The 15,038-nt window shown below is 36.9% G+C and overlaps 1 protein-coding gene across 3 annotated transcripts in view; it reads left to right on the top strand.

Annotated features, from left to right (window-relative positions):
- LOC122181660 (aldehyde oxidase-like) overlaps nucleotides 1–15,038 on the top strand; it is a 39,801-nt gene that overhangs the window by 11,706 nt on the left and 13,057 nt on the right. For all 3 annotated transcript variants that reach the window (XM_042874229.1, XM_042874228.1, XM_042874230.1), the window contains exons 13-24: nucleotides 2,365–2,474; nucleotides 2,774–2,958; nucleotides 3,488–3,650; nucleotides 4,484–4,576; nucleotides 6,437–6,606; nucleotides 8,171–8,297; nucleotides 9,298–9,420; nucleotides 10,194–10,290; nucleotides 11,210–11,334; nucleotides 12,354–12,487; nucleotides 13,156–13,243; nucleotides 14,186–14,272. In XM_042874229.1, the coding sequence (XP_042730163.1) occupies nucleotides 2,365–2,474; nucleotides 2,774–2,958; nucleotides 3,488–3,650; nucleotides 4,484–4,576; nucleotides 6,437–6,606; nucleotides 8,171–8,297; nucleotides 9,298–9,420; nucleotides 10,194–10,290; nucleotides 11,210–11,334; nucleotides 12,354–12,487; nucleotides 13,156–13,243; nucleotides 14,186–14,272 (1,502 nt within the window). The remainder of the gene's footprint in view (nucleotides 1–2,364; nucleotides 2,475–2,773; nucleotides 2,959–3,487; nucleotides 3,651–4,483; nucleotides 4,577–6,436; nucleotides 6,607–8,170; nucleotides 8,298–9,297; nucleotides 9,421–10,193; nucleotides 10,291–11,209; nucleotides 11,335–12,353; nucleotides 12,488–13,155; nucleotides 13,244–14,185; nucleotides 14,273–15,038) is intronic.

Below are 15,038 nucleotides of genomic sequence, written 5' to 3'. Positions count from 1 at the left end.
GCAGAATGGCGAGGCCAGACTCTTTTCAGCAGTGTGTGGAGACAGGACAAGGGGAAACGGCCAGAAACTGGAGCATGGGAAGTTCTGCACAAATGTGTGCAAGAACTTTACAGTGAGGTGACGGAGCACTGGAACAGGCTGCCCAGGGAGGTGGTGGAGTCTCCTTCTCTGGAGATGTTCAAGACCTGCCTGTTCAAGACACCTACTTGTGTGACCTGGTGTAGGGAACCTTCTTTGGCAGGGGGGGTTGGACTCGATGATCTCAGATGATCTCTGGAGGTCCGTTCCAACCCCCACGATTCTGTGATTCTGTGATAGTGCCAGAAGTGCAGGATGACACTGTACAAGGCGCGAGGTTGGGTAGTAAATGGATGTTCAGTGTTTGTTAAGGAACTGTTTTCATATCTGTTAGAGAAGCAATTTACAAACTAAGAACATCACAGATTTTCATGTGAAGGTAAGCATTTGAACCAACTGGATCTTATGTCCTTTCGTGGGCAGTGAATTGCCAAAAGCATTCCTTAAGCCTTATTATTTGAGTAGCCCACTCTACTGATAGTTTTCCCTGTGGCGGGTACTTCGTGCTATCTTTAAAATTATCCCGTGTCCCTGAGAAGAAGTCCAGCTTTTTGTTCCTTACACGAACTTTCAATACAGGAGTTTCTAGTCCAGCACTTTCTTTCATTTTGATCATTTTTCTTCCATCACTGCGTACTTTCCTCTGTTAGCTCATGTCCCTGTGTACTCCTTACCATTAAAAGAGTGATGAAATTATTGGTAAGCATCAGGTGTCTTGTGGCTTGAAACTGTATGCTCTCCTTCTTTCCAGATGTCTTATGTCCTTTTTTTTTTTTTTTTTATTCTGTGATTCTAATACCTGTTTTTGCCCTTGATCTAGACTGAGCATATACTGCCATTTCAGACCACGTAATATTTAATTCAGTAGCATGAAATAAATATTCTTTATGGTTTTGCTTCTGCGCCAGGGTTTCTTGGAACAGATGCAAAAAAAAAAAAAAAAAAAAAAAAAAAAAAAAAAAGCCATATGATTTCCATGACTTCTTTCTGCATAGTTTGCCATTGGAAATCAGAATACCTGTCAGAAGGTCTTCTGACAAGTGAAAGCACAAATATTTGCATCCCCTTGTTGAAAAGCTCCAGTGATATGCCTGTTTGAGTGATGAGTAGAATCACTGATAGGTATCTCTTTCTGTTAGCCTGGTAGAATTTTACTGCTAAGTTTTCAGGCATTTTCACAGGTTTTTTACATATTTCTTCACCAAGTAGTAGTCAGCAAAACCTAGGAAAAGTGGATTGCTCAGGAAAAAGAGGTTGCAGAAACAGTCTTCATTATTTTTTACCTTAGTTTACAATGTAGCAGAAAATGCGTCTTCCCACATTCTGGCAGGCTCTAAGTGGAAATGAGCAATATATCTATACAGATTTTATTCCATATGAAATTGCATAGGCAAAACCCTAAAAACACCAGTGCTGCTATATTGACAGTATTGCTTTTCAGATTCAAAACTCAAAAAAATCACTTTTCTGTACTAAAACTTACTGTTACAGTAGTTGTGTTATAGGAATGCAGTTTGAACGCTAAATGATATTCTGGGATGGATGTGTTGTCATTACATGTAGCATGGAAAAACATGAGGAAAGTAGTCCTCCTGCAAAGCAACCAGTGTTGCAGTATCAGGCTCATTGAATATAAGAGGGGATACGTGAAACTCTTACAAATGGCACCAAAGATTATCTGGTTCTACAAAGTCTTGAGATGACTCAAATAGATAATAAAATGAAGATAGATAGATAGATAATAAAATGAAGTCAGTTTATATTTTTTCAGCAGTTCTCCCTCATTCAGTAATCTTACTCGTTCCCTTTACTTTAGCAGAGAAGGCACTGATGACAGTAGCTATAGAGTTAGCCAGTACCTTGAACCTTTAAGCTTTTGGTCCCGTTCTCCTCCTCCTTTCTTCAACAAGATCCCTATGTTCCAACTATCATGAGAAAGTTTAGTCATCTGAACTATGTAGGCAACACAAGATCAAGAAAGGGCTGCTGGAAAATCAAAGAAAGATAACACGTTGACAGAAGCAGGAGAAGAAAAGCCGTAGCATCGGTAGAGAAGATTACAGAACAGGGTAGTTCTCCATTTTTTAGAACTCTAGTATCATGATACTATGGAGTATTGAACACTCATACATTTACAGAGTATAGCACTGGTAGATGTTATGTAAACTCTGAAGTTTGTATTTACTTATGAAATTTGCATGTTTTTCTTGCCAACTAAAACTGTTTAATGTGTGTTTTTAGCACAGTTGTACAAAAGCTTCTGGGTTTTGTTTTGTTTTGTTTTAGGAGGAAAGAGATGGATTCCTTTGAGTGATATTTTTGCAAATGGAGTTGGTAACAATGCTATTATGCCGGAAGAGGTTTTAGTCTCTGTCCGTATTCCCCTTTCTAGGAAGGTGAGTCACTGGTGTGTTTAGATTTGCTTCATGAAGATTTAGAGACTTATACAAACAGCAGGAGTGGGGCATAATGCCTGTGTTTCAGGTAATATTATTACTGCTTAGTTTCTGGATTCCTTACATTTCATATTTTTTACTGAAAGTTCAACATAAGGAAGCACGTGGTACTGAATGCTCAGGGGGTTGAATTTGTGCTCTCTGGTTTTATTCGCTTGCTTCTTGTAGTGCCAAAGTATGTTTTGCTTTCTGATGCTTACGCATCTGCCAGTTATTCACTTCTGTCTGATCTTGTTCAGGGAGAGTATATCTCTGCATTTAGACAAGCACCTAGAAGAGAAAATGCTCTGCCAATAGTTAGTGCTGGAATGAGAGTCCTTTTTGAAGAAGGTACAGACAAAATAAAGGATTTGAGCATTTTCTATGGAGGTGCTGCTTCAACAACAATCTGTGCAAAGCAAACCTGTCAGACTCTTGTTGGAAGGTAAAATTCTTCAGTGTTTTCTGTGTTTCAGAATAAAGGCATTTTGATAGCTTTTTTTGACGCTTTATGTGCTTAAATTTATTCTAATATATTTATACTCTGATATCTAGCGTTGTGTAACTATGCAGGATTATCTGTTTGAGATATTTCAAAGAAGGCCTTATCGGAAAATATGGAACAATAATTGAAAACATTAATCAGATCACTCAAAAGCATCTCCAGTTTGCAACAGTGTTGTCATTTTCTGTTCTCTACATATGGGACAGTATCTCCAGAGCAATGATAGTCTATAAGTTTTAAATCAGTTTTCTTCTGACATAGGGCTCCATTTCACTGACTTAAGATACCTCACTTCTGTGAGTGACATTGACCAACACTGTTTTAAAAAATGCAGGCTGTCATTAAAATGAATATTTTGGTTTCATTGTGAGCAGAATGGTACAAAGGTATTACTGATATACATCCATATTTATTTACTTATTTATGTTGAGCCTTAGTCTGATTGTATCTGTATTATGCCTTCTGACAGATACTGGAATGAAGAGATGTTGGATGAAGCTTCCAGGCTAATCCTCAATGAAATAGTTCTCCCGGACTCAGCCTGGGATGGGAAAGTAGAATATAAAAAAATGCTGATAGTTAGTTTCTTCTACAAATTTTTCCTGGAAGTATTACAGTCCTTGAAGACAATGGTAAATTGATTCTCCATGATTCCTTTTTTTTCTAGTCAAATGTAAGGCTTTTTCCTATGTCAAGGTTTGTAGTTTGTAGAGCGTGCTAAATATTTTCTTATAGAGTTAAGACCTGCAGAGAAATGTAAGCACTTAAATCCCAAATTGATTTATGGAGAGGTGCCTGCTTAACTTTTAGATGCCCGAATATCTTTCCCTTGGATATTGGGCTATAAAACAAAAATAAAAAATTAGCAAGGATATTGCAAAAGTATATCAGTATTAAGATCTTCTTACTCTATCTGTCTGCAGTTCAAAAAAAAAACCAAAAAAAACAAAAAAACAACCAAAAGTACAAAGGCTTTGGAAAGCAACTGTATGCGTTAAACCAATGCTTCTTGTATGAGTTGTTGAGTGGGAGAATTTCACTGGCTTAATATATTTTAGCTGTGATTTATTTATTTTTGCCTATAATCTGTTCTGAGGAAAAACATCCCTTTTGCATTTCTTTTCAGAATTACCTTAATCTATTTCCCCCATTTCTGTTGCTTAGATAATTTTCTAAATTTATTCTAACCAGGAGTTTTTCTGTACCAGTTTTGATCAGATCTCAAAACAAATCTCTTCTGACTGTCTCTACATTATGTTGCTTACTTGAAACACACTTGTAAATATTATTTAGTGGAATCTTAAAGCTCTAAATTCTTTTCACATTGTCATTTTAGAGCCTAAACTGTGGGAATCTGGAAATAATTTTCTGTATAAAGAGCTTGAATTGGGTGATTTCTGTTGTTAGCTTTACTATTTAAAACATGAGCTTTAATAGTAATTTTAGTAATTCACTTCCTTTTCAGGACCCTTGTCGCTATCCTGGCATACCTGCGGAATACGAGAGTGTTCTAGAAAACTTCCAAACCAAAATGCCCCAGAGTATCCAAATGTACCAGGCAAGCAATTTCATTCTAAGATTGTTCTGTGCTTTGTGAGACTTGGTTAAAAGTAAAGGTTCAAGCAAGAACTGAGAGCAACAGGCATGGAGTGTTTGGTTTTAAGTGTATCTAATTTATAAAAACCTTGCCTTCTGGATATACTGAATTATAAATGGCTCACAAAAGATAAATATTGCAAATAAGCCCTATTGTCAGCCTGCTTAAAGCTGTTACATGATTGTGTTCAACCTAATCTGAAAAATCTTAGACAAAAATAAAAAACATTGACAAGTCCAAGGATACAGTAATATTCCTGTCTCAAGTTGCACTTTTCCTAGGCTTTAAGAGGGTTCTTAGTTCTTAATGTAGCTTTAGGAAACAAGATGATGTCTGTGATAGTTCTCTGCTCAGAGTGTTAAATGAGAAGTCAGCAGTAGATGGCAGCAAAGAACACATCTTAGATTTTCTGAGCTCTTTGAGACCTAGTGGCTAGATCTGGCTGGGAAATCCAGCAAGGAAAGGCTTTTGATCTTTTCATGTCATTAATAAGAGTACAGTTTATAAAAATCAAGTTGTTAGAAACCTGAAGAAAATTCAAATGAAATCTTGGGAAACATTTTTGTTTCAATTTTAGATATTCCTTAGAATAACTTGTTAGCTTTAAGTGCTTCAAATTGAAGTCATTATCTACAGCTTCTGCAGACTTACCTTAAAAGTAATGGCAGTACAAAATCAACAAAGGATCCAGGGTTAAGGAAATTAGTTTTCTGTGTTTTTTCTACAATTTATTCCTGAGCTGCCACAGAGAGTGACTTAACAACAGAAATGAGCAATGTTTATTTTTCTGATCAGCCAGAACTGAGAAACACAGAAGATACAGAAACCCAGTCTGTTTCATCACTTTAAATTTCTGACTTTTGCAAATTCTTATCTTCTACCTGGAATATTTCATATGGACCTGTTATTTATTTATTTTTAAAGTAGAGAAAAAAAGAATACGTGTCTTTCAAGATAAATATGAGATACAGTTTAGATGGACTTGCTGAGTAACTTTAGTCAGTCAAGTGAAAAATGTCTTTGGTCTAATAACAGAGAATGTACCAGAAAGCGCAAGAGAGAGAAATACGTAGTGAGAACACTTGTGTGCTGGAGGCTGTAGGAGAATAAAAGACTTTGGGACCTGAGCAAATCACTAGCTCTAAATGCAGAAAGTGAAAAGGTGTGATCACTGACCCAGAAACTAGAAAATTGGTTTGGAAGTGAACATCAACTAGTTGGTTTGGCTGTAATTCAACTAGAATTATTTAGTAACACTAAATTAATTTTCAGGAAAACCTAGAAAAATAAGGTTAATAAGACATGACATTCATACACCGTTGTAAGGAAATAAAATTGAGAAGGAAATACTTTAACGTCTTCTCTCTGATTTGCACTGATTGCAGTCTTTCGTTGAGGAAGATAAATCCTACAAGCCATTGCAAATTGTTGAAACTAGAACACCACAGACTGACAGAATACAGAACAGAAAAATGTGAGAATAATTCAGAAAATTATCAGAGTCTCATGATACCAATCAGTAAGGGGAAAACTGGCCTTCTGAAAACTAGCTGTTCTTTATATGACTTCGATGTAAGTGATTCTGGAAAACATACATTTAGGTGAAACCATACAAGATTCTTGGAAGACTCCCTAGGAGAAGTGATTGTTGAAAACCTCAGGAGCAGCAGTCTAGTTCTGCATCTGTTTTCAGTATAGAACCAGAAGATGATAATAAAGACAATTAATCTTTATGTGATTTTCTATTTAATGCAATATAGCATTATTTTTTAACTTTCTGCATGTTTTTTTTGTTTTGTTTTGTTTTTTTTGATGATACAGAATGTAGAGCTGAGTCAGTCTCCCCAGGATCCTGTGGGACGGCCTATTATGCACCAGTCTGGAATTAAGCATGCCACTGGTGAAGCAGTTTACATTGATGATATTCCTTCTGTCGATGGAGAGCTCTTCCTGGCTGTTGTCACTAGTTCCAGAGCTCATGCTAAGATTATGTAAGTGTTCCAAGAGTATCTGAAGAAAGTTTACTTTGAAGTCTGCTGTTTTTAGAACAGACTAATGAAGTTGGATTATGTGTATACAGAATAACACATCTGATACCCACAATGGCTCAGGTGTTGGAAGCAATATTATCATAGAATCACTGAATGGTTTGAGTTGGAAGGGAGCTTTAAGATCATCTGCATCCAACCCCCTGCTGTAGGCAGGGTCACCTCCCGCTAGACCAGGTTGCATTCGCAACCTCTCCGGGCAACCTGTTCTAGCATCTCCCCACCCACACAATAAAGAATTTCCTTCTAGTATTTAGTCTGAATGTACCCTAGTTTAAAACCATTTCCCCTAAATCCTGTTGCTACCTGCCCTTATAAAAATTCTCCCCCCAGCTTTCCAGTAGGCCCCCTATTGTTACTCTAGTAGAAGGCTCTGATTGGATTTACATATATCACTTCATATTACTGTGATTGAACTACCTCTGTTCGGTAAGCTAGCGTACTTAATCCTAACCTAGATACCTACACATAGTGCTGAGCTGTGCAATGCAGAGTGGCACCTAAACATTCATGAACATAGTTTTGAAATCTCAACTCCATTATGAAAGAAAATTGTTCAAAATGTAGGAAATAACATTGTCACATTGCAACAAGGTAGAAAGCTCATATGAGGCCTTGTAAGAGAAGAAAGTTTGAAGATGATCTTATTTGGAAAGGAAACTATTTTCACCTATGCTTTAGTAGCGATATATGAACAGTTTTTCCATTATTAAGATACAAAATTACACATACACAAGTTGTATGCCCTGTGTTCAAGCATCAAGACATATATTCCTGTGCTCTGGTCAAGGTTACTTGTGAAGACAGAGAACTGGAGTTGCTAGCTATAGAGTCTTTGTCATACATCCTGTCTTGTTCTCAAGTTGGCAATAGTATGCTGGGTTTGGATATATTCTTTTTGGTACCATCTAGGAGCTGACATCCTTTTTACCCCCTAGATTTGCAGCAGTCGGTAGGATTTATTCTTTTTTGTCTTTTGATTTCAGTATCTAGGAAGGGTGCTTGTAGATATGCTGGGATCTTGATGACCTGCTAAAATAGATGCTGCAAACATGCTGTTCTTACAGACCTTCTGCAATTCTTTCTGGTCTTTCCACACACGTGTTCTCATTCATACCAGTCTTGCCAATTCTGTCATAATTCTTCACCTGAAATCTCAATTTGTAGAAAGTTTATTAGTGTATTTGATATCTATGTATGCTGTAAAGTCTTAATGAGTTGCAATTATGCAGATTTTTATGAAATCAATGAATTTTAGCAGCCTAATGAACAGATGATTTCCCTGTCATGTTTAGAACATTTTCTAGAATCACAGCAAGTTACTAGAATTTTTAATTCCCTTTGATCATTTATTTGCGTACCAGAGATAGAAAAAAGAGACATATCTAATTCTGGCAGCATGTGCAGATTCTTACAGTACAAGAAATATACCTTTGATTGTGTTCACTCCCTATGTGTAACTATAAAACTAATGAATTGCACTTCTGTCTTTCCATGTACCAATTAGAGCTGTAGATACCTCAGAGGCTCTGAAGGAACCAGGTGTGTTTGATGTCATAACAGCTAATGACGTACCAGCTACAAATGAGTTTCACTACTCTGATGATCCAGAGATTATATTTGCAAGATACAAGGTTTGAAAGCAATCTTTTTTAAATTTTTAAAATTTTTTTTCTTGAAGTCTTTATAATGAAATTTTGCCTGCTGTCTCTTGTATTTCTGTATAGTGGGTATGTCAGGGAATCATGTTAGGCATATGACACAGATTCAAAGAATGTCTAGAGTTGGAAGGGAGCCATCAAGCCTGTAGCTCTGCATAAGATTACCTAAAAATTAAATAATACAGCTGAAGGTGTTGTCCAAATGTTTCTTGAACTTGAGCAGGCTTGGTGCTGTGATCACAGCCCTGGGGAGCCTGTTCTAGAACCCGAATGCCTGCTTGCTGCAGTCCTAAGACACAGCCTAAACCTTCCCTCATGCAGTTCCATGCCTTTCCCTTGGGTCCTGTTATTGTCATCAGAGAGAAATGCCTGCCCCTCTGTTACCCCTCATGAAGAAGCTGTATCTCATCTTCTCCAAGCTGAAGAAATCAAATGACCTCGACTGTTCTTCATACGTCTTCCCATCATCTAGACCTTTCACCATTTTATTTGCCCTCCTTTGGACACAGTCTAATAGTTTTGTCTGTTAAGTTGTGTCATGCAAAGTTGTATATTGTGCTCAAGGTGAGGCTGCAACCATGGGTAGAGAAGAGTGGAACCAGTATGACAAATTCTTATATTTTCTCACTCCTTTTTTGGACTCTTAAAACAGCTGATGTGTGTTATAATCTGGCAAGAGAAATATGTATAAATCAGAGGAAGACATATTAAATCTCACAAAATCATCTGAGTTGTTGGGAGGGTGTATTTCATTGAGACTACCAAATTGCTTGCAGATTTTTGAAAACCTTATATTTTCTGGTTCCCCAACAATACACGTCTTCCTGGTGATTTGTTAGCTTCACGGATGATCTAAAAAGTGAAAACAAAATTCAAAAAAAAGGAAGCATTAGTAATTGTTATATGAAAGAGGAATTTCAGAAACACATACAGGAGTAATTTAATCCACTATTCTATTATATGTATTTCACAGGTAATTTGTGTTGGTCAGATTGTATGTGCAGTAGCTGCAGATTCATATGCTCATGCCAAACAAGCTGCTGCAAAAGTGAAGATAGAGTATGAAGCGCTGGAACCTGTGATCTTGACAATTGAGGTGCTAATCTTTTCTCTTGCTTTTTCACTGTTTTATCTATTTAGGTAATGGAAGCAGCAGTCTGTGCTTCTCACTTGCCTTTTTTAACATGTTTTTCTAAGCAAAGACAGTGAAACTGAATATCCGATTAATTAGTTTGTCAGTAACTCTGTAAATAACTTTTGACTAATTTTGGCCACTTGTAATATATATATGATAGTCTCAAAAGTATTAAGATCTCAGAAGTTTTGTAATAATCAACATAAGAGGAGGAACAAAGATTTTTTCCTGTTGTTCCTGGGGAATAAAAAAGCAATAAGCAGTCTGATTATTTCTGATTCTATTGGGAGCTATCAACTTGACAACCAGCATGTTAATCAATTATATATTATTGGCTGAACAATCAATTTCTTATTACTTGTTGACTAGTTAGAAAGCTGACAAAGTTAGGCTGGAGATGCAGGAACTGTTAGAGGAATGTGTGGGAAAATATATTAGGGATATGGAACATCTTGGAAATGTGATGTGGAACTCACAGGGATGGGTGGAAATAAGGAGCAAAGGACATGTTAGCAGGGAGCTAAAATTAGTTCTGTCAATCACTTATTTACATAATGTGTATGGAGTAACAGAATACTCATTCTGATATAAAAATAGAAGTGATTTCTTTTGAAAGGCTGGCAAATAATTGTATCTCTGAAGAGAACGATATTCTTCCTGAGATAAAATGCCATGACAAACTGTGAACCTGCAAAATACACTAAAAATAATGTTTCTGTTTTTCTCTGCTGCAGGATGCTATAAAGCACAATTCATTCTTTGAGCCAAAAAGAAAATTAGAACGTGGAGATGTTGATAAGGCATTTGAAACTGTTGATCATATACTTGAAGGTACATTGCAGCATATATTTGATAAGAAGTTGTCAGTATTTGGACTTCCCTGTTTGTTCCTGAAGTGTCATTTTGGCCTTTTTTTCAGTGATGTCACGTGGCCATAAAGCCTGAGAAAGCTCGTGGTTGTCTGGAATAAAAGTGTGATCAAACCTAGTAGATTTGAGATCCTGTTTCATTCAAGTTTTCTGTGCCCTCTGCCCTTGAGGTAGAATCACAGGATAATTTAGGTTGAAAGGGAGTTGTCTGGTCCAGCCTCGCCCTCAAACAGTTCCAGTTAGAGCAGGATACCCAGGGCTACATCCAATCAAGTTTTAACAATCTTCCAGGATGGGGATTCTACAACTTCTACGTCTTTCAATGTTTGACCGTCTTCATGATGATTTTTTTTTCCATATGTCAAGTTGCAGTTTCTTGTGTACTTTGACACTCATCCTTCTCCTTCACACCTCTGAGAGCAATCTGGATCTGTCTTGTCTATCCCCTCTCATTCGGTAGTTGTAGACGACAGTAAAATTTGCCATTAACCTTCTTCTTCTTATGCCTGAGTAAAATCTGTTTTTTTCAGTCTCTTGTTACACATTCTGTTCTCTAATGCTGTCACCTTCTTGATGGCCTTCAGTATGTCTATGCTTTGCTTAATTAATCTGTGTTTTATTTAATATTGCCAACATTTGTAGGCAATATTAGTGTGCTATTAAGCAAGTTCTGTTGATATCACTGGAACAAGACCAATTTAAATCTGTGAAAAGTTTGACTTATGTTTTTATTTTAAATGTTGCTCCTTTTGTACAGGATGCATCAGAAGATTTGACATTGACTACCATGATTTGCATGATGATGAGCAGTATTTTTTTTTCTGGCTCACATTTTCCTGTCCTTTTCCTCCAGTAATAGTTGTGTTTTTTCTTTGGAACAGGGGAGATTCACATTGGGGGACAGGAGCACTTTTATATGGAGACTCAGAGTGTCCTTGCTGTTCCAAAAGGAGAGGATAAAGAAATGGATGTGTTTGTTTCAACACAACATCCAGCATTTATCCAGGTAATATAGAGGATTCTTAGAGAATGTGATTGAACTTGTGACAGAGGGCTCCTTAAGTGTGGTTTGAAAATCCATCTTAGCAATTTAGAAATATTGGGAATGTGAATTTTCACATCTGGATTATCCAGTGGGATCTGCTTTGTAGTACTGCTGTATCCTGATGTACACTGACCACTCTGCTTTGACAGTAAGGAGGAAGAAAATGTCTCTTATTCCACTTTGAAGAAAGCGTATCTTGCCCCCACTATTGTGCTTTTGAGAAACTCCGTGTGGAGTTTAGCTTCTGTTGAGGTGAAGAGCAATCAGCATTCTGCAGTTGTTGTGCTGACAGACGGAGCTACTCTTATTAGCTGTAGGGGAGACTGCTGCTCCATGTCATAATGGTAAAGCAAACTGATGCAACATATTGTCTGCATAGCAATGGCCATGGTACATGAAACTGATACTATTTCACAACAAATGCTGGCATTTTGTGTTCAGTGCCCAGTTCAGCTGGGCTTTTCAGTTTCCATTACCTTATTGGCAAGAGCCAAGAAGCATGAAGAACTTTGAGAAAATGATGTATATTAGAGATTTGAAAAAAGGATATACCTGGTATTAACAAGGCTTTAGATTATTAAAAAACAAATTTAAATTTTAATTAGAAGTTAAAATAATATAAATGCTTTAGTTAATAAAAGTGTATACTGTATTCTGATATTTATTTAGTTATGCATGAAGCTTCTCAGTTTTTCATGCATAAATTATGTACTTTTTGGTATGTATATTCTTTACTTCTGTTCATGACCCTTTCACAGTCTCCATGACAGAGATATTGAATGAAAACACTGCTGAGTGTTTCTTGTTCTCTTTTGCTTGCTCTTAAAGTTGAGATTAAGGAAAAAAGTCTTGTAAGCCAATTTAACAACAAACATATGAACAGAATATCTTTATAGCCATTCTCTACAAAAGGTTCTTAATTCAAATACTGACTTTAGAGCTAAAAGCAGGCCCTGATACTGGTGTAAAACTTTCTACAGGAGATGGTAGCTGCAAGTCTAGGCGTTCCAGCAAACAGGATCATGTGCCATGTTAAACGAGTTGGTGGAGCTTTTGGTGGGAAACTCCTGAAAGCTGGTTTACTGGCATCACTTGCTTCAGTGGCAGCAAACAAGTAAGTGTGATGTGTGTGTACTGGGATATGAAGAGAAAACTGAGTAAACAATTTTTACATCTTGGCAAAATTGTCTTTTCCTTTCTGAAGGTTGCTAGCCAAAATGTCATAAAATCCTATCTGTGTACATTTGGTAAGATTTTTCAATGCTTTTCTTTGTTCACTTTGTTAGACTGCTTAAGTTGCGTTAAGCAGCTTCACCTCATCTGAATTGAAGGGATTTGAAGAGAATGTGAGTAGTGTAAGTTTGAAGTAGTCTTGAAATGATTGACCATTTGTAAAAGACCAGTCCCTAAACACTGAAACGCATTGAAACCATGACATTAGCCATCCGGAAGTGAACTGGATCCTGCCGTGTCAGTGGCTGAGTTTATGAGTGGAACTGCTCTTAGCACAATTAATGCAGTTCAGTCTTAAAATTGAAATTTTCATTGACTTTCAAGAGATGAAATTAAAAATTCTGACTTGATTATAACTGCAAAAGAAAACGAACTCTGGATATAGCATTATGCACGTATTTAAGCCTATTAACATTCAGTTTTGTACTAAAGCTCAGTGCATACTTTTATACGTTGCAAATCTGGATTCCTAATTAATAGAATACACTAACACTGTTAATGATAACTCTTAGTTTATCTGAAATTCTTACTTTTCTTTTCTTGATTTAGAACCAACAGAGCAGTCCGTCTTATTCTGAGCCGGGGAGATGATATGTTGATCACTGGTGGCCGACATCCTTTTATTAGCAAATACAAAGTGAGTACCATAAGAATTTAGTGAAAAAACATCTGCTCGTTGTCCTTGAATAAGGAGTTCAGTGTCACTGGTTAATACTTTTTCTATTCATTAGAGTAATGATAATCAGTTTAAAAACAAACTACTTTCTCTGAAACAAAGAGGTAAAGTTGCTTTACAGCCTGCTTCTTTCTCTGTCTCTGCAGAGTTTTTTGTTTTGTTTTCTAGTTCATTGCTGTTATTCTCCTTTTGTATCTCTGTCTTTCTTCCTGGGACCTGGAAGGCAGGCTAGCTCAGACTTGTGCAGGTGTTTTTAAACCCTGCATGCAGTTAAGTTTACAGGAAGGAACTGCTGTTTTTTTCTCAGAAACAGTGTGATTCATGAAAAGGCACTTTATGGAGGAAACTTACGGCTTCCTTGTTCGTGCATTGTCATTACTTGTAACAGTTTATTAGGGAAAATGTGGTCTACATTTCAATCTCGAATACATAGATAAAGCAGAAGGAATTGTCTAAGATGTATCCCTGAAGAAAAAAATATTTGTAGCTCATGTTGAGAACTCAGCAACTATCTTTAATGGCAACAGGTGAAAAGAGATGCAAGATAAACATAACATTTCTTCATAAATACAAGCAAATGTCATACTGCATCTGCTATCTGTTCTTACAGTTAGGAAGAAATTTGACTCTGCCTGCTGTGGGCATTCCTAGATGACATTTAAGCCATCTGTTGGGCAACACACAAAAAACCACCGGGCTTCCCTGTTTCTTCCTTTATCAATAGGCTTGTTTCCTGTATCTATACTTCTTAAATTTTCTCTTGTCCTTTTTACAGTCTCAGTAATGCTGCTCAGGAATTAACAGTGCAGTAGGAGCCTTATGTGGCTTACATTCATTTGCAAAATATACAAACAGTGAAGAAATGAATGTCAAAAATCTAAGGTAATTGGTGATTTGTTGTAGGTTGGCTTCATGAATGATGGTAGAATCAGAGCTGTGGATGCCAGATATTACATTAATGGCGGATGCACCCCTGATGAATCTGTCCTGGTAAGGATTTCATAAACTGACAAATCTTATAACGTGGAGAAATTATTAGCTGGAAAATTATTAATGTCAAATTCACTTGCACAGGTATTAATCATATAATCATGCAGAGTAAGGACTGTGTTCTTATTGAAAAATCTACACCTAGCAGTTTACCTTTCCTTATTTAGTTATGTCAGCTTCTTGATGTTTTCCTTACACATTTGCTTCATATGTGGGCTCTCGGGCTTGTTTTCCCATTACAAACATGTCAACAGTGTGTTCATTTGAAAATACATAGTATCTATGTTTGTACCAGCAATAAAGCTTTGTGTCTGCAAAGCTGAGCAGATCTTCCTAGCCTTCAGAATATAAATGTAGTGATAATTGTTCTGCTATCAGCTCTGTGCATTTCTGTCCCAAATCTGCACTTACTGTACTGTGTACAATAGTTCCTTGCTTATAGTTCTACAATGTACAAAATGTTGCTGTCTCTCTGCACTTGTGTGGATTATTCTGATGTGTGGAATCAAACTCTGTAACCCAAGTAAGACTACAAAGCAGGTACGCTTTATTCAGTGCTGCACAGACACCTAGGTGCAAGGGGGATAGATCTGCCTAACTTGCACACCATCTAGAAAAATGGTGCTACAGATATAGGCGAAACGAATTCATCATCAGTAGTTTTCCCGGAATTCGGATACACATTCATTACACCCCTGAGTTTGTTAGCATGCAGACCCTCCCCTCTTGCGGTGCATAGTGGGTCATGGGATGAAGATTTGTTGTT

The sequence above is a fragment of the Lagopus leucura genome, unplaced genomic scaffold (genome assembly GCF_019238085.1).
Source record: "Lagopus leucura isolate 7727_CA_CO unplaced genomic scaffold, USGS_WTPT01 Super-Scaffold_100012, whole genome shotgun sequence".
NCBI lineage: Eukaryota > Metazoa > Chordata > Aves > Galliformes > Phasianidae > Lagopus > Lagopus leucura.
Note: the sequence above shows the minus strand (reverse complement) of the source record. Positions and strands in the feature narration are given on the sequence as shown.